At 37.4% G+C, this 23518-nt stretch overlaps 1 protein-coding gene across 11 annotated transcripts in view; it reads left to right on the top strand.

The window, feature by feature from the left end:
- FAM184A (family with sequence similarity 184 member A) overlaps positions 1-23518 on the top strand; it is a 122405-nt gene that overhangs the window by 24323 nt on the left and 74564 nt on the right. For all 11 annotated transcript variants that reach the window (XM_019831144.3, XM_019831142.3, XM_003986510.6 and 8 more), the window contains exons 2-3: positions 21169-22023; positions 22678-22813. In XM_019831144.3, the coding sequence (XP_019686703.2) occupies positions 21169-22023; positions 22678-22813 (991 nt within the window). The remainder of the gene's footprint in view (positions 1-21168; positions 22024-22677; positions 22814-23518) is intronic.

The following is a 23518-nucleotide window of genomic DNA, read 5'->3' as shown; positions in this document are numbered from 1 at the left end:
GTCCCTCCCCCACTTGTCTGTGCATATGCTTTCTCTCTTAAAAAAAGTTGGGGCACCTGGGTGGTTCAGTCAGTTGAGCATGCAACTCTTGGTTTTGGCTCAGGTCATGATCCCAGGGTCATGGGATTGAGCCCTTTGTTGGGCTCTGCACTGAGCATGGAGCTTGCTTAAGATATTCCTCTCTCTCTCTCTCTCTCTCTCTCTCTCTCTCTCTCTCTCTCTCTCCCCCCCTCCCCCTCTCCCCCCCCCCACTCCTCTGCTTGCGGCTGTGTGCTCTCTCTCTCTCAAAAATAAAAATGAAAAATAAAATACATTTAAAAAAATGTTATTTATGGGAGCGTAATATCCTCTTGGTTATGGGGCCAAAAAAGGATTAAGCACAAATAGCCCAAGAGAAGGCTACAGAAATTTGGGATGATGCATTTTTAGAAGTGCCTGGTCTTCTGGGAAGATAGAAGCAAAGAACAGAACTGTAGACTTGGGAGTCAGAGGCTCCTGAGTTCTATCAGCCCAGGTCTATTTGAAACAGCAGGTCACTGTCTGGGGGTAAGGGTGGGTGGTAGAGGGGTGGGACATGTGAGTAATCTCAGTAGGCACTATACAAGTCCCCAGTAACTCATCAGGTATGAATCAACCCTGGTTGAAGATAGAATGAAATTTATAGAGGTACATAACCTCCCTGACAGACTGAAAACTGGGAGAGGTATCTCTCCTTCCACTTTGAATCAGCCACCAGATTCCCTTGCTGTGTATGATTTCCTAAATACCTCTAACAATCAGGTCTCATCTCTCCCTGCCAAAGTTTATGTTAGGAACCTCGGGTTATTTTGATACATTTTGGCTGTTTTTTAGTCTTACCCCATCTAATGTATCTTTCACAGTGCAGTCAGAATTTTACTTTCTAAAATGAAAGATCAAGTTATTTTTCTGCTTAAAAGCCTTCACTTCTCCCATTACTTACAAAGAAAGGCATATTTATTGAACTCCTTAGAAGGTACTGGTACCTTGGCTTTTGATTGATTCATTATGCTGGGGGTACTTTCTTTAAGAAAACGCACATAGAAATTCAAATTCCTCATGAGTTTTGCACCCTGTGCCTCTCAACACAGCCTGTGTGGTACTGGTCTCAGCTTGTGCTGCTTCCTCTGTTGTCTCTGGGGGTATATTTGTTGATTCATTTGGCTTTAGGCTTAGGTTAGGAGTAGGGACCAGATCAGGTACAACTTCGAAGGTCACAAAAAAGGATTTTTTTTCTGCATTCGTGTGATGAAAACTATGAGAGTGTTGTTAGAGTGACCTCAGCTGTCTAAAAGGTTCAGGAAAACTTGTGATTTTGTAGGTGTTTGGTATTTTTTGTTACTGTGTACATTGCTCCTTCTATCTTTCTATATCCTACTTGGAAACTGGAAGTCCTTCAGATGATATATATATATATATTTTTTAAATTGAACACACCCAATGTCAGTATGACTTTTCTTTGAGTGGTTTGTGTTCTCCAGAGGATTTTTTTCTTTTTTAATTTTTTTAAATGTTTGTTTGTTTTAAGAGAGAGAGCAGGGGGGAGAGAGGAGAGAGAGAGAATCCCAACCAGGTTCCATGCTCAGCGAGGAGCCTGACACTGGGCTTAACCTCACAACTGTGAGATCGGAACCTGGGCCGAAACCAAGAGTCAGATGCTTAACCAACTGAGCCACCCAGATGCCCCTCCAGAGGATTCTTTAATCTGTTGCCAGGGACCTGTAAGTCTGACTCCTGGCATTTGGAATCTGGGAAGGACAGGGAAACTGGGACTCCTTTTTCAGGATGTGGATTTTGTCTTTAATAGATTTTATATTTTAGAACAGTTTTAGGTTCTCAGAAAAACTGAGTGGAAAGTACAGAATTCCCATGTACCCCATTCCTATACAAGACACAGCACCCCCCACTATAAACATCCTGCACTAGGGTGGTACATTTGTTATACTGATGAACCTGCACTGACACATCATAATTACTTAAGATTCCAGAGTTTACAGTAGGTAAATGTAACTCTTGGTGTTGTGCATTCTTTAGATTTTGACAAATGTGTAATGATATGTATCTATCATTACAGTATCATACAGAATCCTTCCACTGACTTAAAAATCCCCTGTGGTCTGTCTGTTCATCTGCCGCTTTTCCCTGGCAACCACTGACCTTTTTACTGTCTCCATAGTTTTGCCTTTTCCAGAATGTCCTATGTATGCTTTTCAGATTCGCTTCTTTTACTTAGGTATATGCATCTAAAGTTCTTCCATGCCTTTTCATGGTTTGATAGCTTATTTCCTTTTAACACTGAGTAGTATCCCCCTGTCTGGGTATACACCAGTTTATCCATTCACTTACGGAAGTATTAATTGGTTGCTTCCAAATTTTGGCAGTTATAAATAAAGCTGCTGTAAACATAACGTGTGTAAGTTTTTGTGTGGACATATTTTTAACTCATTTGGGTAAATATTGAAGAGCAAGGTTGCTAGATCATGTTAAGAGCATGTTTAGTTTTGTAAGAAACTGCTAAATTATTTTTTTAATATAGTTGACACACAGTGCTACATAATGTTGTGATTGCACAAGTCTGTACTAAACCTTAGTTATACCAAGCTTATACTAAGTGATACTAAGTTTATATGAAGTCTATACTGTCTTTTAAAGTGGCTATACGATATTGCATTCCTGCCAGCAATCAGTGAAGAGTTCCTATTGATCCACATTTGCACCAGCATTTGTTGTTATTAGTTTTCTGGATTTTGGCCATTTTAACAGGTTTGCAGTGGTATCTCATTTAGTTTGCAATTACCAAATGTCATGTGATGTTGAGCATCTTTTCATATGCTTATTTACTTCCTGCATATCTTTGGTGAGGTGTCTGTTCAGATCTTTTGCTTATTTTTTTTGAGTTCATTTATTTATTTTGAGAGAGAGAAAGAGAGGGAGGGAGGGTCAGAGAAAGAGCACGCGAGAGAATCCCAAGCAGTCTTGTGCTGTCAGTGTAGAGCCTGACTCGAGGCTTGACCTCATGGTTTGTGAGGTCATGACCTGAGCGAAAACCAAGAGTCAGATGCTTAACAGACTGAGCTACCCAGGTGCCCCTTGCCCATTTTTTAACCAGGTTATTCATTTTCTTACTGTTATGAGTTCTCTGTATATTTTGGATAACCATCTTCTTCATCAGGTATGTCTTTTGTACATATTGTCTTCCAGTCAATGGGTTGTTAGATTTTTTTATGCCTCATCCCTGCCCTCTTTTGTGCCCAGTGTTCCCCAGTCTGGAGCTGTTCTAGCTCACTTTTCCCAATTCCCTTCTATTTTGTACCAGTATAGAAATGACTTAACTGTTTGCTTGATCCAAGTGATGACTTGGGGATTTAACTGCTCTTGACAAACTTGGAAACAACCTCCCTGTCATCATACCATGATTTTACCCCATGCTTTCCAGACCTCTGCTCTGGAGAAGTTTTCAACTTCTACTCTGAAAAATAATTTATCATTTCTACATTTGCTTTCTATCCTCTGGTCTCTCTGTTGTGAACTCTTCACTTTCTGTAAGGACTCAATTTAGATATGTTCCTACCCCTTCCTGCTGTAGATCTTCTGGTCATTTCTGTTTCTTGTGAGTAAGAAGTAAGAATTTGCAACTTTTTATAGAGTTGCAAGTTGATCATGTTCTACTTTAAACATAAAACACTTTCCCCCCCCTCATCCATTCTTCCTAGTGGCTTCATAGTGCTCTCAGTTCATAGTAATGGTTGATTTTTAAGATGCATTATTGTTTTTATGTACCACTAAGGGGGCAAAAAATGTACTGTCCAACTGTGATGCAAATTGATTGCAAGATTCATCCCAACTTAGATGTTTAAGTGTGTGGGAAAAAAAGTATGTCTTGGAACCATTGTCCAGCACTATAGTGAACATAGAAACAGAAAATTATGTATAGATTCTAAATCTAAGTTTACTGGAGAGACCTATTTCCCAATTAAATTTCAGGGAGAAAACTAATCACCAGGAACTTTTTATTTTTAACTTTAACTGGCTTTCCCTACCACTCACCATTCTCTCTCTTCAGGATCTGACCATACCTGCCGTGGTATGAGCTACCCTCATTCCTGTCTTGTACCTTAACTTGGGCTGCTTTCTTCCCATTTACTGCAGCCTTCATGTAGTGAAACTCCTCCCCCCAAAACTTCTCCTGCTGTACGTGGTATTCTATACTCTGTAGCTTGACACTGAATACATATTATCTAAAATTGTCTGCCATTATTTTATGTATGCTTTATTTTAAGTAGTTCTATTTAGGATTAAATAGGAACACATATACATTTCTTTGCCAGAATACATATAAAAAATGTACTGAGCATATAGCAACATATTCAGTAAGAGTCTGTTGATTTTTAATTTTTTTTTTTTTTGTTCTTGTTCAGTAGCACAGATCCCATTGCACAAACCCTAAGTAATAAACCTTACAGTGGGTTGTTAGAGTTGCTATTTGCTATTTCAGAAGTCAGGTTAAATCTCCTGCGGAAATAGATATATTCTACATTACCATAGAGAAAAATATGTCTACTGTTTCTAGACTTTATAAATATTTTTCAAAAGACTTTTCCAACAATAATTACAGATATCATAGAGAACAAACATATCTCTAAAAGTAATTCTTTCTCAAAGCAGTTGGGTTCTAAAGCTCTTTTTAAATTAGGGTTTTATAGTGCCCTTGGCTTAAATAAATCCAAATGAGCTTTTTTTGCTAACTGCCTTATAAATGTTTCCTTTGGACATAAGTCTTTGCTGGAATTAATTTGATTACATAATGTATGAAGAATAGCCTTTATTTTTTGTTCTGTTTTTTATTTTTCTTTCTAACTTAAAAGAACCTGGACCAAAAAAAAAGGGGGAAAAATGGAAGTAATTGATTGCCAGCACCAAAACTACTCTTGAATAGATAGCATCTCTTCCCTTTCTGCTCACCTTGAACTCTACTACTTCAGTGTATTTCCCTAGTTCTATAGTCATTAGTGGCAAATGCTGTGTGGCAGAATATTTTGTGAGAAGATGGAATAAGAGAGTTTGCATCTTAAGAATCCTGGGTGGCTCAGTCAGTTAAGCGTGTGACTCTTGGTTTTGGCTCGTATCTCACAGTTTCGTGAGTTTGAGCCCCATATTGTGCTCCATGCTGACAGTATGGAGCCTGCTTGGGATTCTTCTTCTCTCTCTCTCTCTCTCTCTCTCTCTCTCTCTCTCTCTCTCTTTCTCTGCTCCTCCCCCACTTGTGCTGTCTCTGTCTCAAAATAAATGAATAAACTTTTAAAATTTTTTTAAAAAAGAGGGTTTGCATCACATTGTATATTGCATCTCAATATATATATTGCATATTAATTATATCATATAACATCTCATGTTAAGATCCTCTCTAAATACCCAGCCTGTTTATCTCTTCACCACTCTCACAGACTCTTAGAAAAATCCCCTCCACTGTTTTGAGTAATTCAAGCCTGGCCTTTGGTTTACAAATTCTACTCAGGAAAAGAAAGGACAAGGAGCCCACAGGAGTAGCTATTATTCACACAAGCCCCCTTGAAGGGCTTGCCACATATAGGTAAGATGCTTGATCTTAGGGACTCAACCATTTGTAAACAAAATTAAATTTGTTTTGTAATTATTTTCCTCCTTTCTAAATGGCCTTTAAACTGTGAGTAGGACATCATCAAAAAGGGAGATTGCATTGGAAGAGGGTGGAGGAACAAAAAGGAGACTGACAAATGTGCCCTTGTATTGTGGCATTAGTTACCATAAAATCTAACAGGATGGGTTGAGAAAACACAACATAAAATTTCCACAAAGAGGAACTTGATGTAATTGTATGAAAGTCTTTATCATATGTTTATTTCTTTTTGAGAGAGAGAGAGAGAGAGAGAGAGAGAGAGAGCGAGCAAGCAGGGGATGGGCAGAGAGAAAGAGGGAGACGGAATCCCAGGCAGGCTCTGTGCTGTTAGCACAGAGCCTGATGCAGGGCTTGAACTCCCAAATGGTGAAATTATGAACTGAGCCAAAACCAAGAGTCAAGACTTAACTGACTGAGCCATTCAGGTTCCCCAAAAGTTTCTCATATTTATTCCGCAAGACAACCTTAGCCTGGTCTGTTAAAAAAGTCAATGCCATGGGGGGGAAAAAAAGGCTTGGTTTTGTTTTTTGTCTTCTTTATATTTTGACTTCTGTATATTAAAGTAATAAGCTCAGTGCAATGTGGGATCCTTGATTGAATCTGCATCCGTAGAGAAAGGCTGCTATAAATTTCACTATTGGAATAATTTGGTAAACTTGAATACAAGCTGTGTGTTTCATTAGGTTAAATTTCTTGGGTGTGATAATGCTGTTGTCTTTGATTTTGGGAAATATATACTAAAGTATTTAAGGGTGATTAGTCCTGATATCTGCAATTTATTTCAAGATGGTTCAAGAAAAGAAAATGTATGGTGTGTGTGTGTGTGTGTGTGTGTGTGTGTGTGTGTGTGTGTATGCACACATACATGAGTGCACATGCTTAGTGCTGAAAGAGGGGTTTTCTCTTTCACACATTTGTTTTACGCTAAGTGATGTCCTGTGGGTTTTGCCTCTTGCTTTCTTTTCTTTAGGATGCATGCTCATTTGTGACTTCCTAATTGTTATTTTCCCTTGTGTCCATTTTGCTAGTGTGGAGCTACTTGGGACGAGTTCTTTAATTGAGTTCTAGAAACCTAGAATTTATTTTTAAACTGTTTGTTTTCTTACATTGCAATGATTAATCCTGTTATCTAGGTTGCAAAAATACATGCTATTATTGATTACCAACAGAATAGATCAGAAAATATGGAAGGATTTGTGCAATTTCATCACCTCTAAAAGAAAAAGTTTTTTAAATTGAAGTATGATTAACATGATGATGTTATATTGGTTTCAGGTGTACAACATTCGGATTCAACAATTCTATACGTTATTCAGTGCCCACCACAAGTGTAGTTAACCATCTGTTACCATACAATATTATTATAATATTACTGACTATATTCCCTATGCTATACTTTACATCTCCATGACTTATTTATTTTATGCCTGTAAGTTTGTACCTCTTAATCCCCTGTATCTATTTTGTCTGTCCACCTAACATTCTACCCTCTCTGGCAGCCACCAGTTTAGTTTGTTGTCTGTATTGAGTCTGTTTTTTGTTTGTTCATTCATTTGTTTCTTACTATTTTTTATTAAGATTTAATTTTTTTAAGTAATATACACCGAACATAGGCCTCAACCTACAATACTGAGATCAAGAGTCGCATGCTCTACCAACTGAACCACCCAGGTGCCCTCATTTGTTTTTTAGATTGCACATTTAAGTGAAATCATATAGTATAACTACTTTGTTTAGCACAATACCCACTAGGTCCATTCTTGTTACAAATGGCAAGATCTTAAGATCTTAATCATTTTTATCACTGTGTAATATTCTATTGTGTGTATATATCACATCTTATTTATTCATTTGTCTATCAGTGGATACTTGTATTGCTTATGTATATTGGCTGTTGTAAATAATGCTGCAGTAAATATATGGGTACATATATCTTTTCAAATTAGTGTTTTTGTTTTCTTCAGGTAAATACCCAATAGTAGAATTAAAGGATCATATGTAATTTCTATTTTTAATTTTTTGAGGAGCCTCTGTACTGTTTTCCACAGTGGCTGCACCAATTTATGGTCCCATGAAGAGTGTACAAGTATTCTCTTTTCTCCACATCCTCACCAACACTTATTTTTTGTCTTTTTAATACTAGCCATTCTGACTGGTTTAAAGTGATATCTCATTGTGGTTTTGGCTTGCATTTCCCTGAGGATTCAAATGATGTTGAGCATCTTTTCTGTGTCTTGGCCATCAGTATGTCTTATTTGAAGAAATGTCTATTCAGGTCCTCTGCTCATTTTTTAATTGGATTGTTTTTTGGTGCTGAATTGTATAAGTTCTTCATGTATTTTGGTTATTAACCCCTTTCAGATAGGTCATTTCAAATATCTTCTCCCATTTGGTAGGTTATGTTTTTGTTTTGTTGATGGTTTCCTTTTCTGTGCAAAAGTTGTTAATTTTGGTATAATGCCAATAGTTTATTTTTGTTTTGTTTTCCTTTCCTGAGAACATATATTTATAAGTACATTGCTAAGGTTGATGTTCAAGAGATTACTGCATGTTTTCTTTTAGAAATCTGGTGGTTTCATTATTACATTTAAGTCTTTAATGCATTTTGAGTTTATTTTTGTATATGGTATAAGAAAGTGGTCTAGTTTCATTGGTTTACATGAAGCTGTCCAGTTTTCCCTGCACCATTTGTTGAAGAGACTGTCTTTTCCCACTGTGTATTCTTGCCTCCTTTGTCCTATACTAATTGACCATATAGGTATGGGTTTATTTCTGGGATCTCTATCCTGTTTCATTAGTCTACAAGCCTGTTTTTGTGCCAGACCCATACTGGTTTGATTACTGCAGCTTTGAGTGTATCATAAAATCTGGGATGGTGATACCTCCATCTTTGTTCTTCATTCTCAAAATTGCCCTGGTTATTTGGGATCTTTTGTTTGTATTATACAAATTTTAGTATTATTTGTTCTGGTTTTGTGAAAAATACTTATTGGTATTTTGATAAGTATTGTATAGAATCTGTAGATTGCTTTGGGTACTATGGACATTTTAATGATATTCTTCCAACCCATGATCATAGTATACTTTCCCATTTGTTTATGTCATCTTCAATTTCACTTAGCAGTGTCTGAACAGTTTTCAGAGTATAGGCCTTTTACCTTCTTGGTTAAATTTACTCCTAGGTATTTTATCCTTGTTGGCACAATTGTAAATGGGATTGTTTTCTTAATTTTTGTTTCAGCTACTTTGTGATTAGTATATAGAAATGCAACAGATTTCTGTGTATTAATTTTGTGTCCTGCAACTTTACTGAATGCATATTTTAGTTCTAGTAGGTTTTTGGTCTTATCTCTATGGGTAGTATCATGTCATCTACAAATAATGACAGTTTTATTTCTTCCTTATCAATCTGGATGCCTTTTACTTCTTTTTCTCATCTGATTGCTGTGACTAGGACTTCCAGTATTATGTTGAATAAAAGTGATGAGTGTGGACGTCCTTTTATTGATTTAAAGGACAAGTTCTCAGTTTTTCACCATTGAGTATGATGTTAGCTGTGGAATTGTCATATATAGCCTTTATTCTGTTGAGGTATATTCCCTCTGAACCTGCTTTGTTGAGAGTTTTTTTTTTTTAATTATGAATGCATATTAAATTTTGTCAAATGCTTTATCAGCATTTATTGAGATGATCATATGGTTTCTATTCTTCCTCTTGCTAATGTGATACATCACCTTGATCACTTTTGTAAATGTTGAACCACTGTTACATCTTGGAATAAATCTCACTCGATCATTGTTTATGATTTTTTAGTGTATTGTTGAATTTTGTTTGCTAATATTTTCTTGAAGACATTCACATCTATGTTCATCAAAGCTATTGGCCTGTAGTTTTCTTCTTTTGTACTGGTGTTGCTATCAAAGTAATGCTGTCTTCTTAGAATAAATTTGGAACTTTTTCTTCCTTTTCTATTTTTTTGGAATAGTTTGAGAAGAATAGGTATTAACTCTTTTGTAAATGTTTGGTAAAATTTACCTGTGAAGCTTTCTGGTCCTGGACTTTTGTTTGTTGGAAAATTTTCAGTTACCAATTCAATTTTGTTACTAGTAATTGGTCAGTTCAGACTTTCTGTTTTTTTCTGATTCAGTTTTGGAAGATTGTATGTTTCTAGGAATTTATCCATTTCTTCCAGATTGTCCAGTTTGTTGGCATATACTTTTTTATAATATTCTTTTGCAGTCCTTTGTATTTCTGTGGTGTTGGTTGTTACCTCTCTTCCCTTGTATCTGATTTATTTGTTTTATCTATTTATCTTTTTTTCTTGATGAGGCTGGCTACAAGTTTGTCAATTTTGTTGATCTTTTCAAAGAACTGGCTCTTGGTTTCATTGATATTTTCTATTGTTTTTCTTAGTTTCTATTTCATTTATTTCTGCTCTAATCTTTGTTATTTCCTTTCTTCTCCTAGCTTTGGCCTTTGTGTTTCTTCTTTTTACATGTAAGGTTAGTTTATTTATTTGAGATTTGTTTCTTAAAGTAGGCCTGTAATGTTATAAACTTCCCTCTTATGGGGCACGCCTGGGTGGCTCAGTTCATTAAGCAGCTGACTCTTGATTTTGGCTCAGGTCACAGTTGGTGACATTGAGGTCCACATTAGCCTCCTCACTGACGGTATGGAGCCTGCTCGGGATTCTCTTTCTCTCTCTTTCTCTCTGCCCCTCTCCATGTTCATGTGCATTCTCTCTCTCTCTCTCTCTCTCTCCCTCTCTCTCTCAAAATAAATAAATAAACTTAAAAAAAAATAAACTTCCTTCTTAGAACTACTTTTGCTGCATACCAAAGATTTTGTACCATTGTGTTTTCATTTTCGTGTGTTTCCATGTTTTGGGTTTTTTTTTGTTGTTGTTTTTTTTTTTGTTTCCTCTTTGATTTGTTGGTTGACTCATTGGTTGTTAAGTAGCATGTTGTTTAGCTTTCATATGTTTGTGTTCTTTCCAGTTTTTTTTTCTTGTAATTTATTTCTAGTTTCATACCTTTGTGGTTGGAAAAGATGCTTGATGGGATTTCACTTTTTTAAAATTTATTGAAGCTTGTTTTATTGCCTAACATGTGATCTATCTTGAAGAATGTTCCAGGTGCACTTGAAAAGAATGTGTATTCTTCTGTTTAGGATGGAATGTTCTATACATTAATCTGTTAGGTCCATCTGTTATAATGTGTCATTCAAAGGCACTGTTTCCCAGGGCATCTGGGTGGCTCAGTCGGTTAAGTGTCCGACTCTTGATCTCTGCTCAAGTCTTGATCTCAGGGTTGCGAGTTTGGGCTCCACATTGGGTATGAGGCCTACTTAAAAAAAAAAAAAATTAGAAAAAGAAAACAAAGGCACTGTTTCCTTATTGATTTTCTATCTAGATGATTTATCCATTGATGTAAATGTACCATCCTTACTATTAATTGTATTACTGTCAATTTCTACCTTTGTGTCTATTAATAATTGCTTTATGTATTTAGATACTCTTATCTCAGGTCCATAGACATTTACAGTTGTCATATCCTCTTGTTGGATTAATCTCTTAATCATTATGTAATGCCCTTCTTTGTCTCTTGCTTCGGTCTTTGTTTTAAAGTCTATTTTGCCTGAAATAAGTATTTCCATTTTTTTTTTTTTTTTTTTTTGCTTCCATTTGCATGATGTATGTTTTTCTGTCCCTTCACTTTAGGTCTGTATATTTCTTTAGGTCTGAAGTGAGTCTCTTGTTAACAGCATATAGATGGGTCTTTTTTTTTTTTTTTTTTATTCAGTCACCCTATGTCTTTTGATTGAAGCATTTTGTCTATTTACATTTAAAGTGATTATTGATAGGTATGTACTTACTGCCATTTTGTTAATTGTTTTCTGGTTTTTTGTTTGTTTTTTTATTTGAGAGAGAGCACACGTGTGGCATGCACATACTTACAAATGGGGGAGAGGGAGAGGGAAAGAGAGAAGCAGGCTCCACACTTAGTATGGAGCCCCATCTGGGCTTGAGCCCAGAACTCTGGGATCATGACCTGAGCTGAAAGCAAGAGTTGGATGCTTAACCAACCGAGCCATCCAGGTACCCTGTGTGGTTGTTTTTATAGTTCGTCTGTATTCCTTTCTTATCTAGCTCTATTATCTCATGGTTTGTTGGCTTTCTTTAGTGATACACTTGGATTCTTTTCTCTTTGTTTTTTGCATGTCCTACTACCAGATTTTGGTTTGAGGTTACCGTTAGGTTTGTATATAACATGTTATGCATATAGCAGTCTGTGTTAAGTTCATGGTCTCTTAAGTTTGAACACATTCTAAATTTTTACTACCCACTGTCCACATTTTATATATATGATGTCATATTTTACATCTTTCTACTTTTTGTATCCCTTGACTAATTTTTGTAGACATAACTGATTTTACTACTTTTGTGTTTTAAACTTCATACTGGCTTTATAAGTGATTCATCTACTACCTTTCCTCTGTGTTTGCTTTTACCTGTGAGATTTTTCCCTTTTATAATTTTATTCTAGTTATGGCCCTTTCTTTCCAGTCAAATAATACCCTGTAATGTTTGTTGTAAGGCTGCCTTAGTGGTGATGGTTTCCTTTAACTTTTGTTTGGGAAATTCTTTATCTCTCCTTCTATTCTGAATGATAACTTTGCTGGGTAGAATATTCTTGGTTGCAGGTTTTTTTTCCTTTCAGCACTTTGAATTTGCTACTCCCTTCTGGCCTGCAAAGTTTCTGCTGAAAAATCAGCTGATAGCCTTTGGGATTGCTCTTGTATGTAACTGTTTTCTTTTGTTGCTTTAAAATTCTCTCTTTATTATTACCTTTTGCCATTTTAAGTGGACCTCCTTGGGTTCCTCTTGTTAGGGGCTCTCTGTACTTCCTGGACCTAAATGTTTCCTTCCCCCAGTTAGGGTATTTTCAGCTATTGTTTCTTCAAATAGATTTTTTACCCCTTCTTTCTCTCTTCTCCTTTTGGGATCCCTGTAAAGTGAATGTTAGTATGCTTGATGTTGTCACTGAGTTCCTTTACCCTGTTTTCATTTTTTATCATTCTTTTTTGTTTTTGCTGTTCAGCTTGATTTTTCTCATACCCTGTCTTCCAGACCGTGGATCCGTTCTTGTGCCTCCTCTAGTCTGCCGCTTTTTCCCTCCGGTGTATTTTTTCAGTTACTGAATTCTTTCTCTCTGACAGGTTCTTTCTTATATTTTCTCTTTGTTGAAGTTGTCACTGAGATTCTCCACTCTTTTCTCAAGTCCACTGAATATTGTTATGGCAATTATTTTGAATTCTTTATCAGGCCTATTGCTTATCTCCATTTCACTTAGGTCTTATACTGTGATTTTGTCTTATTCTTTCATTTGGAAAGTATTCCTCTGTCTCCTCATTTTGTCTTACTCTCTGTGTTTCTGTGTATTAGAGAGGTCAGCTACACCTCCTGGTGTTGAAAGTAGTGGCTTTATGTAAAAGAGGTCCTGTGTTGTCCAGTAATGCATTACCCCCTGGTGACCAGAACCAGGTGTTCCACTGGGTATCTCCTGTGTGGGCTACGTTCCCCCTGCTGTTGTGACTGAGCCTGCAGCCGAGCTGGCTGCACTGACCTGCTTTTCCTCCTGTGGGCGTACTGGGCAGGGTTTGCTCCCTGCACTGTTGAGAGGTCTCTCTGAGGTTGCCTAGGGCTCATTGGTGGGCGAGGTTGGGGTCAGGCTATTTATCTGCAGTCAGCCTCTCTGCCATAACTACAGGTGCATAGAATAACAGGGCTTGCTCCCTGTGCAGCCAGCTAAAAGGGTCAACTGCTGGATCTGGGTTATCTCACCTTCTCCTCTGGGCAAGAGTCAGTTTGGAGTGGCACATGTCCCTGCTGGGGCTGTTTGCAGGAAGTGGTGGGACAGAAGCTGCTTTGGAGGATGACTGCTAAGGTGTATTCACAGGAGAATGTAGTGCTAGCAACATAGATGGAGAGTGTGAGCTCTGGCTCCATCAAGTGTCCAGCTATCTAGGCTGGGGAGGGGAAGAGAAATGGTGCCTGTCAGCACTATTATTCCTGGAGATATCTGAATATTCCTGCTGTTCCAGTGCACATTCTGAGATTAGTAAATAAATCTTCACATACATCCTAGGTCCTGTGTCTTTGGTTGAGTTAATTATTATGCTGGCTCTTTAAGAGTGGGGACTCAGTTTTCTACTACCTTTCAGATTTCCTAGAGTTAACCCCACTGATTTTTAAAACTCTCAGAGTTAAGGCTTATTGGTTTTCAAAGCCAGATGTTATGGGGACTTGTATTCCTAGTTCAGGTCCCTAGTGCCTAGGCTGCCTGGCGTGGAGTCTATCCTCTTCCTTCTTTGTGCTTATGATGTCCCTCCTGTTTGTGGTTAGTTTCGCAGGGAGTTTGGTTCCCAGTCATGTCTATGCCCCTCCTACCCTTTTCAATGTGGCTTCCTCTCTAAAATTAGTTGTGGAAGGTTTGTTCTGCCAGTTTTCAGAGTTAGTTGCACATATGTAGCTGTTATATCAAGAGTGTCCTGGAGGAGGTGAGCTCAAGATTTTAAGAAAATGTTTTAAACACATTTTATTAACATGCTCTTATGTAGCAAGTATGCTAATACTATACCGACTCCAAAAAGGTGAACCATTTCATAGAAACATTAGATTCCCTAGGTAAGCCACCTAGAGCTCATCAATGTTATTTGATAATATATGAAAATTTTACTTATAAGACTGGTATGCGAGTACTATTGAATATAAGTTATGGTTTAAAGCAATGGTCTGTGTTATTGCTCTAGAACAGATAGAATAGAACCTACATGGCAGAGGTCAATAACCCACTATTTTTGAGAAGTTAGAGTGTCTCTTTTCAATATTCTTTAAGTTTGGTGCTTTAATAAAGGCCCAAAGTAACCTTTTGGTGAGTAGCTCAATTAGAAGGACTGAGTGTTTAATAATAAAAATATATTTTATTCTTCCTTGTACAGGATCTTTTTTAAAAAAAATATTGAATCTGAGATTGTTCCTTTATTACTTTGTAAGTTCCCTTGTGCCTCATATAGTACTTGTGTACTTGAGGGTAAATCCCCACTTCCTGCCTCCTTCTCTCTCTTTCTCTCTCTGCTATTAGTCTATGTGTCTCTGACATTGATAAGAAAGGGAAAGTGAACAAGTTCCCAGAAATTTCAAATAAGCAAAAACTAAAGATTGAGATTGGCTGGGAAACATCTGGAGGAGTAGTGATGAGAAGGGTCTGCACATGGTTGCTGTGTGTCTGAGGCTGTCTTCAGTGGGACATGCTGAGAAGGCTGGGGCTGGCCTCACCAGCTAACATTAGCAGCATTGTTTGTGTCCAGTGGAGAAGAGCACCCCCACTGCACTCTGTGAGGATAATTTCATCTCCCTATTAAGGAGAACTATGACTCAGTCAGACAGGAGTTGTCCATCTTCCCTCTTTACCTAAAGATCTCAGTCTTCAGCCTTGCTCTCTTGGGAGGACTTTTTCCTACTGTCAACCAGCACCAGTCTTTCCACTGTGTCAGGCAAGCCCAGCCTCAGACTTTCTTCATGACTTCGGTTCTACAATTGACCCTTTCTGGGTCACATTTTCAATCTCTCTTTTAAGAAAAGTACTCTCCCTGGACTTTGCTGCCTCCTAAGCCATTATCCTAGTTGTCCCTAGTTGTTTCCTTTCTTTTACCACCATTTCTTGGAGCTTTTCTCTACTAATGGACTGCCTCCATTCACTTACCATCCACTCACCCACTTTTGCCATTTTTCTTCCAGCTCTGCCCTCACCACTCTACCAAATGTGCTCTCAAAGACCTACTTCTGAGATTTAGATTCTGAATTCAGGGTCTTTGAGTCTTCATTTTTCTTGATTTTTATTCAGCCTTTGACAAGATGTATTGTTCATCTTAGACCTTGATGCTCTGCCTCCATTCCACTCTTACTCATCTGTCCAGCATGTTGCCTCTGTCTGTGGGTCCTCATCCTCCCTGCTGCCCCTGAACCCTGCCCAAGGCCTGTCCTCAGTCTTTTTCACTCTTTCTAATTAGTTTCTCCCTTCTGGATCCCATCCAGAGCAACAGCTACAATGCAAGTAACTCTGCAGTGTGTTGCATGTCTACCTTTGTAGCTCTGGAACCCATTTTTCCCCTCACAGAATCCTGTGCTTTCCATTTCTGTGCCTTCTACTCTTAGCCTTCAGCTCACAGTTCTCTCTCTCTACTTTATCCATAACATTTTGACTAAATGAAGAGATTCTGGTTGAGATAAAGTAAGCATTTCATTGAGAATAAGGGGAAACCCCTACATTACCACTGTCACTCCCATCCCTTGCAAAAACTCATTTTGTCTTTATTCTCCTTTGTGTAACTTATCAAAATTTTATTTGACTAATGGAGTAAATATTTAAGATTGGTCTCCACCAAGTTGCATGAGAATAGATACCATGTATGTGCATCCAGCTCACAGTTGTGTTTACTCTGCCAGTTATAGACCTTGGCACATAGCAGGTGTGCAATATATTTTTGCTGAACGGAAGAATAAATGAAGTAGGAATTGACCATTATAGATTTGCCAGTATGTTATCAAATTTTAACTAAGTAACTAGATTTTTAAACTTTTTCTCAAAATATGTGATCTTTTTCATAAGTAAAATTATTTCATAAGTAAAATTCTTTAAAATATTTAAGTGTGATTTTTATAAATGTTTTATTGAGTGATTTTAAAGGAAACTTTCAGAGTGCCTGTTGGTAATTAATGAATGTTCCTTTAATTTTCTTTTTGAATTTTGATTGTTTTTTTTTCCTAAAATGAAGGCATTTTGAATATTCTTTTTTTTAATATTGTTAGTGTTAATCTTTTAAAAGGGCTTAATGTTTTCTGACTATAATAGTAACATACATTCATTATTGAAGGTTTAGAAATACTGAAAGTATTTTCAGTGGAAAAGAGAGTGAGGAAGCAAGCTCACTGATGTCTCTTATGTAGGCACTGATCCCATCATGAGGGCACCACCCTCATGATCTTGTCTAAACTTAATTATCTCCCGAAGGCCCCATCTTCAAATACCATTATATTGGCAGTTAGGGCTTCATTCAGTTAGATGAATTTTGTTGGGGGAAGAAGAGGGACACAATACAGTCTATAGCAGCCAACAACAAGAACTGTTTCAGAGACTGTTTGTTGTTACCTAAGTAGCATTTTAAAGAGTAGATCTAGACTTATTCTCATTTTATTAGTGGGTAAGATTATTTGAAAATCTTCATAGAAAAAGTAAAAATTACTGACTATTCCTTTTTCATCCTGGAATATGTAGTTAAATCGTGCATTGTTGGCATAAGCTGGAGCTGCGAAATTACATGAAATTGTGGTAATAATTGTGCTCTCCCATTCTCTGAGTGCTTATAGTCCCTGAAAAACTGCAAATGGCTCTTAATGTCTTTAAAAATACTTTATGAAAAGAGATATTAGAGAGTTTCCTTTTCCCATGTGGAAAATAATAGCCAACTTTATGGGTGATTATGATCATTCACTAAAGTTTCTTTTAAAGTTATTCTCGGGCACCTGGGGGGCTCAGGTTAAATGCAGCCTCGGTTAAATGTCCGACTTTGGCTTAGGTCATGATCTCACAGTTTGTGAGTTTGAGCCCTGCGTCGGGCTCTGTGCTGACAGCTCAGAACCTAGAGCCTGCTTCAGATTCTGTGACTCCCTCTCTCTCTGCCCTACTCTATCTTGTGGTGCTCTGTCCTCTGTGTCTCAAAATAAATAAACAAACAAACAAACAAACAAACAAACAAACATTAAAGACAAATTTTAAAGCTATTCCCATTTTCTCCATAAATAAATGATACAATGAATAAAAAAAGATTTATCATCTCATAGTGCTTTATATTTTTTGAAAAATATTTATATAGTATCATTTTTTTAAATGTCAATGATAGGTTGATCTTATAATAATGATGTCACTAGGATAGAATAAATATGATCTCTATTTAATATTGAGAAACTTGAAGAAATTGGAGAAATTAAGTTATTTTACGTAGAATGAGAAATCCAGTTTGGATCAGTTCTGTTACTTCAAGTCATATTTTCTGTGTGTTCAAAGAACATAGAATATTTCTATTTCTTTGGTCTGAGAAAGAGTAATTAATCAGAGAAAGATACTTTAAAATGGTTACCTTTGTAATTATGTAGAAAAGTGAACAGTCAAGGGATATCTTGTTAATGTCAAGTTGAAAATTCATATATAGCATTCTCATTTATAGTGGTGTATTTTAAATGGCTATTTAAAGACACTATTTGTTATTGTTGTTTTTTAAGATTTTAGAAACTTTATTTTAACATTGCTGTCTTGGAAGATACTATTATATGGCCAGTATAATATTGTATTTCTTTTATATTTATACTTTCAGAATCAAATAATTGGTTTTCTTAATGTCTTAAGAAGCTGTAGTGGTAAGAACCCTGGACTATTTATTAGAGGGTAAACAAAGCTAGTGCAAATATTTTTTATTTTTGGCTGCCAACTTTGGCTGATGAGTTGTCAAGTGCGGAGCGCCTGCGGGGCTCAGTCAGTCCAGAGTCTGACTTAGGCTCAGGTCATGATCTCACAGTTCATGAGTTTGAGCCCTGTGTGGGGCTCTGTGCTGACAGCTCGCAGCCTGGAGCCTGCTTCAGATTCTTGTCCCCCCGATCCCGACCCCTGCTTGTGCTCTGTATCTCTTTGTCTTTCAAAAATGAATAAACATTAAAAAAAATTTTTTTAAATTTTTTTTTAATGTTTTATTTTTGAGACAGAGACAGAACATGAATGGGGAGAGGGTCAGAGAGAGAGGGAGACACAGAATCAGAAGCAGGCTCCAGGTTCTGAGCTGTCAGCACAGAGCCCGACGCGGGGCTCGAACTCACGGACCGCAAGATCGCGACCTGAGCCAAAGTCAGATGCTTAACTGGCTGAGCCACCCAGGCGCCCCTAAAAAATTTTTTTTAAAAGATGGCTTGTCAAGTGTACATCACAACAGGAGTCACTACTAAGGTCTCTTCCGTAATTACTCAACTTTGTTGTTGTAGTAGGAAAGCAGCTGTACACTACACATACACAAAGGGGCATAGCAGTGCTCCAGTAAAACTATTTACAAAGACCAGCAGCAGCAGCCATATTGGGCCTGCAGGCCATAGTTTGCCGACGTCTGGAATAGAATATCAAGTGAAATAGAGTTCCTCACCATATTTCCCTATTATTGGTCAGACATTTAGTTTGTTTTTCTTAAATTCTATTCTAATTTCACCTTTTAATCCATACTTTTGTATGTTACTGTGCTTTTATATCTTCAGCTACTTTTCTAGGCTCTCTAACATCCTAACCCAGCTTGCCAAAATTGTTGTCAAGACCCCCATTTGTAACCAGTTGAACATTTACTGATTTACAGGAATGAATAGTGGTAAGGAAATGAAGGTACTGGATATAAAGAAAAGATAGACTCCCGTGAATTTGGGGTGGTCTTGGAAGCCTTATTAAAGGATACAGGACTTGAGCTGTAGCTTCAAAAACTGCAGGGAAATCAAGTATTAGAAAAAAGAGAAGAGTATTGTTGAGAAATTGTTGACAAGGGGAAGCTCACATCTTCCCATAGTGTTTCATGCCTCGTTATATGGAATCCCACCATGGAGTGGTCCTTTTCAAGATCATTTCCTGGGATAAAATGATGAAAAGTGTCACTTATTATTCTCTAGGGGTTCCATCTCTTGTATCATTTATTTTCCTTCCATGGGCTTAGTAAGATAGTTAGGGGATTTGTGCAGATTCCCTGGGAAGGTCTGAGACCTGTGGCCTACACCAGCTCTGCTCTAAGCATTCTACAAATGGACTTCTCTCCAGCTAGTTGGCATTTTTTTCCCTTAGGGCCTCTTTCAGTCTTTTGTGGGCATCAACATGATGGGTAGGTAAGACCCTGGAGGAAGGTTGTAGGAGTCTACCAACTTTCTTGGGTTATAGGCTACCTTTAGGCTTAAATGTGTAAATGAAAGGAGTCCTCTATGGGGATCTTGTCTAGCTCATTAGGGACATACCCTGGGATTTGGATTAGGGTTATTTAAAAAAGGAGAAACTGGAAATGAGCATTTATTTCTGTTCTGTGCACATATTTCCCTTTGGAAGTAGCTAGCAGGTGAAGTAGCTGGCAAGACAAATGGAGTCCTGCCATCTCTCAATCTTTTCACCTTTGCTATGATTACATCTCTCAATAGTTAGAGCAGACCAAGTGAGTATATGAATGGGGGCCTGATTCTGGAAGACAAAGCCCTGTGTGGAGAGAGTGAAGCCCCTGCAGTGGGGTAAGCCTCCAATGTGTCTTCTTCCACAAGTACAGCTACAGGCCTAGCAGGTGACCACCTAGATTTAGCAATAGGATCTGGCCTCACCAGGATGAGTGAAGAGCCGGGTAGTTTGTTTCTGTTGCCTCAGGCTGTATGAACAAGTTCTCTACTAAAATTGCAACATGTTTGCATCTTAATTGCCTCTGACTTTTGGGGCTGGAATCCATTTCTAAAGCCAGAATAAGATCACATTGAAACGAGCAAAGCTCCAGGACACTGATTTTTTAGCTTCTGGATTTTTGGATTGGAGAGTGTTCATTTCTCTTTACTTCAGAAGAAAGTGGGTGAACCTGTAAGCCTTAAGTAATAGTCATGAATATTGTACTGTTTGGCCACAGTGGTATGATGGAGGGTGTCAAGGAACATACAAGAATGGAAGCATCACTACAAAGGGAGTATGTTGTCATTTGTAATTAAGGGTGGGGAAATGTCAATGGAATCATTAAAATCCAAGGACTAAAATGAAAATAAAGACCTTTGCCCAGATACTCTGGCTCTAGAACCCTGGCTTGCCTGGATTCAGAGGGAAAATTAGGCAGTGAGTAAAACTATAGTGTTTAATATGTGAGCAGAAAAGTACTAACTGGATTTTGTAAGGAGACCACTAGGAACTTGGAGAGAAGAGGATCAGCGTTAAAAACTGACCATAGGAGAATTAGAAGAGGAAATTTCTAAATTTAGAACGTACCGGACATTAAACAAATGAAAGAGCCTTTAAGAAGACTTAAGGCCTAGAACTTCCACTCATGCAAAGCACTAGAGTAAGGCAGATACTTTGAGGCTTTTCTGCTGATCCTCACCCCAAACTAGACTGGGCCCTATGGAGAGCTCCTTTCTTCTAGGCTTCCTTTGTCTCTTTTCTCCTCACTGTTTCATTTATAGTGGAATCTTCAGATGCAACTTTTCAGGTTGTGCTAAGGTAAAACTTTGCTATGTAAATCAATCTATGAATCTAAAACAATGCATGAAGCTTCAGTATTTAGTATTTACCATACCCAATTTTGTGTGTTGAAAAATATCAATCCAAATGGAAGAATTAACTTCCAGTAAGAACAGAACATGGTTTGCTCAATTCTTTCCCTTTTTTAAAACTATGCAGGTAATATATGCTTTAAATACTAAAAATGATGAGCATGAATCTGCAATTCAGGCCCTCAAAGATGCTCATGAAGAAGAAATCCAACAGATTCTTGCAGAAACAAGAGAAAAAATATTGCAATATAAAAGCAAAGTAACAGAGGAGTTAGACCTGAAGAGAAAGATTCAGGTTTTAGAAGCATCATTAGAAGACCACATAAAAATGAAGCAGCAGGCTTTGACAGAATTTGAAGCTTATAAGCACAGAGTCGAGGACATGCAACTTTGTGCAGAAGCCCAGCATGTCCAACGCATAGTAACCATGTCTAGAGAGGTTGAAGAGATCAGAAGGAAATTTGAGGAAAGATTACGGAGTTTTGGGCAACTCCAAGTACAGTTTGAAAAAGACAAACGGTTGGCATTGGAAGATTTGCGAACTGCTCATAGACGGGAAATCCAAGAGCTGTTGAAGTCCCAGCAGGATCACAGTGCCTCGGTCAGTAAAGGGCAGGAGAAGGCAGAGGAACTGCACAGGGTGGAGGTGGAGACATTAAACAAAACACTGGAGGAGCTAAGACTTGAACGGAAAAAGCTAATTGAGGATTATGAAGGCAAGTTGAATAAAGCTCAGTCCTTTTATGAGCACGAGCTTGATACTTTGAAAAGGTCACAGCTTTTTACAGCGGAAAGCCTCCAGGCTAGCAAAGAAAAGGAAGCTGATCTTAGAAAAGAATTTCAGGGACAAGAAGCAATTTTAAGAAAAACTATAGGAAAATTGAAGACAGAGTTACAGATGGTACAGGATGAAGCTGGAAGTCTTCGCGACAAATGCCAAAAGCTTCAGATAGCACTTGTTACAGCAGAGAACAATGTTCAGGTAAGCCTCTCACTTTCAACCTATGGATACCCACTCTCTCTCCCTCCCCAGTTTTGTCTTTTTCTTTTCAATTAGACTACTTTAACATTTTTTTCCCATTTTGCTTTCTTCTGCTTTTCCTTTGTGAGAAAAATCAAAAAGGGGGCAAGTTTTTACTACTCTGTAGTTATTATCTACTACTAGAATTTCAGATATTAAAGGCCCATAAAGATAACTTAAAACCTGATAAAGAAAGGTTTCTATTGAAACAACGTGTTGATATTTTTCACAAGTGACTTGGGAGAGTTAAAATATTGGGCTTTAGTTTTAATTATGTTTTCTCCTTTACCTTTGTTAATAATGGTCTGCACAGTGATCAAAAAATTGTTTTCTAAACCTGAAAATAGGTATAGAAAATTTCATAGCTGTTTTTAATATCTGCAGCATTTGAGTGGATTAAAAAAGGTTGAATAGCCTTTCATGATTGGGTCATATGATTTATGAAGGTAAGTTCTAAGTGTTATCAAAACAGATTTAAAACTAGGTATTATTAACTGTGACTTTTGAATACGAGAAAGTTGATGCTTGTAATTTAAGTGAATTGGCATCATTAGCTTAGCTAATTAGCTTTGCATCATTCTTGCATATTAGTAATGGCTATTTGATCATTCTTAGGTTCTTCAAAAACAGCTTGATGATGCCAAAGAGGGAGAGATGGACTTACTAAGCAAGCACAAGGAAGTGGAAAGTGAGCTAGCAGCGGCCAGAGAACGTTTACAACAACAGGCTTCAGACCTTGTCCTCAAAGCTAGTATGTGTGACCACAGTTCTTGGTGTATTCCTTAGCTAAAACCAACACTAAAATGTTTACTCAAGACAAAATTTGCCTTCTCTTCTCATACTTTAACATTATGTAGATTCTAAATATTTTAAAGGACTCTAATTTCTTTTTAATCATAAGATAAGCAAATAATAACTTATTTTTAAGAATATATATTTTTATACAAAAATTAAGAGCAGGTATTTTATCACCAATAAATCATTCACTAAAAGAACAAAGAAGCATTCTAAGAAGTTTTTTGTTCTTTAAAAACATGTTTTAAAGTATTTAAATTAGTGGAACTATATGTGAATTATAGTGCCTCATTTCATTTGGCTTATTAATAAGGATCATTTACATACTAAAGCTGAGTTGCCCATCCTAATATGGCTAATGTTCTCATTTCATAACCTGTACTAGAGAAAGTGGGTGATTCATGTCAGTTCTGAAGTTACATTTTGCCCAAGTGTTTAGTGTGCCAGATGAAGCCATTTGAAGTAATTCTTTGAGAATATCATTTGATTTGATTGGCTCATCTGTGAATTCCCAGATGACCTTTCTCCTAAGTAGTAGTTTTTCAACTTTAGTGTGTATGAAAATCACCCAGAGGGCTTGTGCAACCACAGATGCTGGGCTCCAGCCTCAGAGCTTCTGATTTAGCAGGTCTGAGATGATCTTCACTGCGGGCTCAAGTTC

This window comes from Felis catus, chromosome B2 (assembly GCF_018350175.1).
Source record: "Felis catus isolate Fca126 chromosome B2, F.catus_Fca126_mat1.0, whole genome shotgun sequence".
NCBI classification, from domain to species: domain Eukaryota; kingdom Metazoa; phylum Chordata; class Mammalia; order Carnivora; family Felidae; genus Felis; species Felis catus.
Note: the sequence above shows the minus strand (reverse complement) of the source record. Positions and strands in the feature narration are given on the sequence as shown.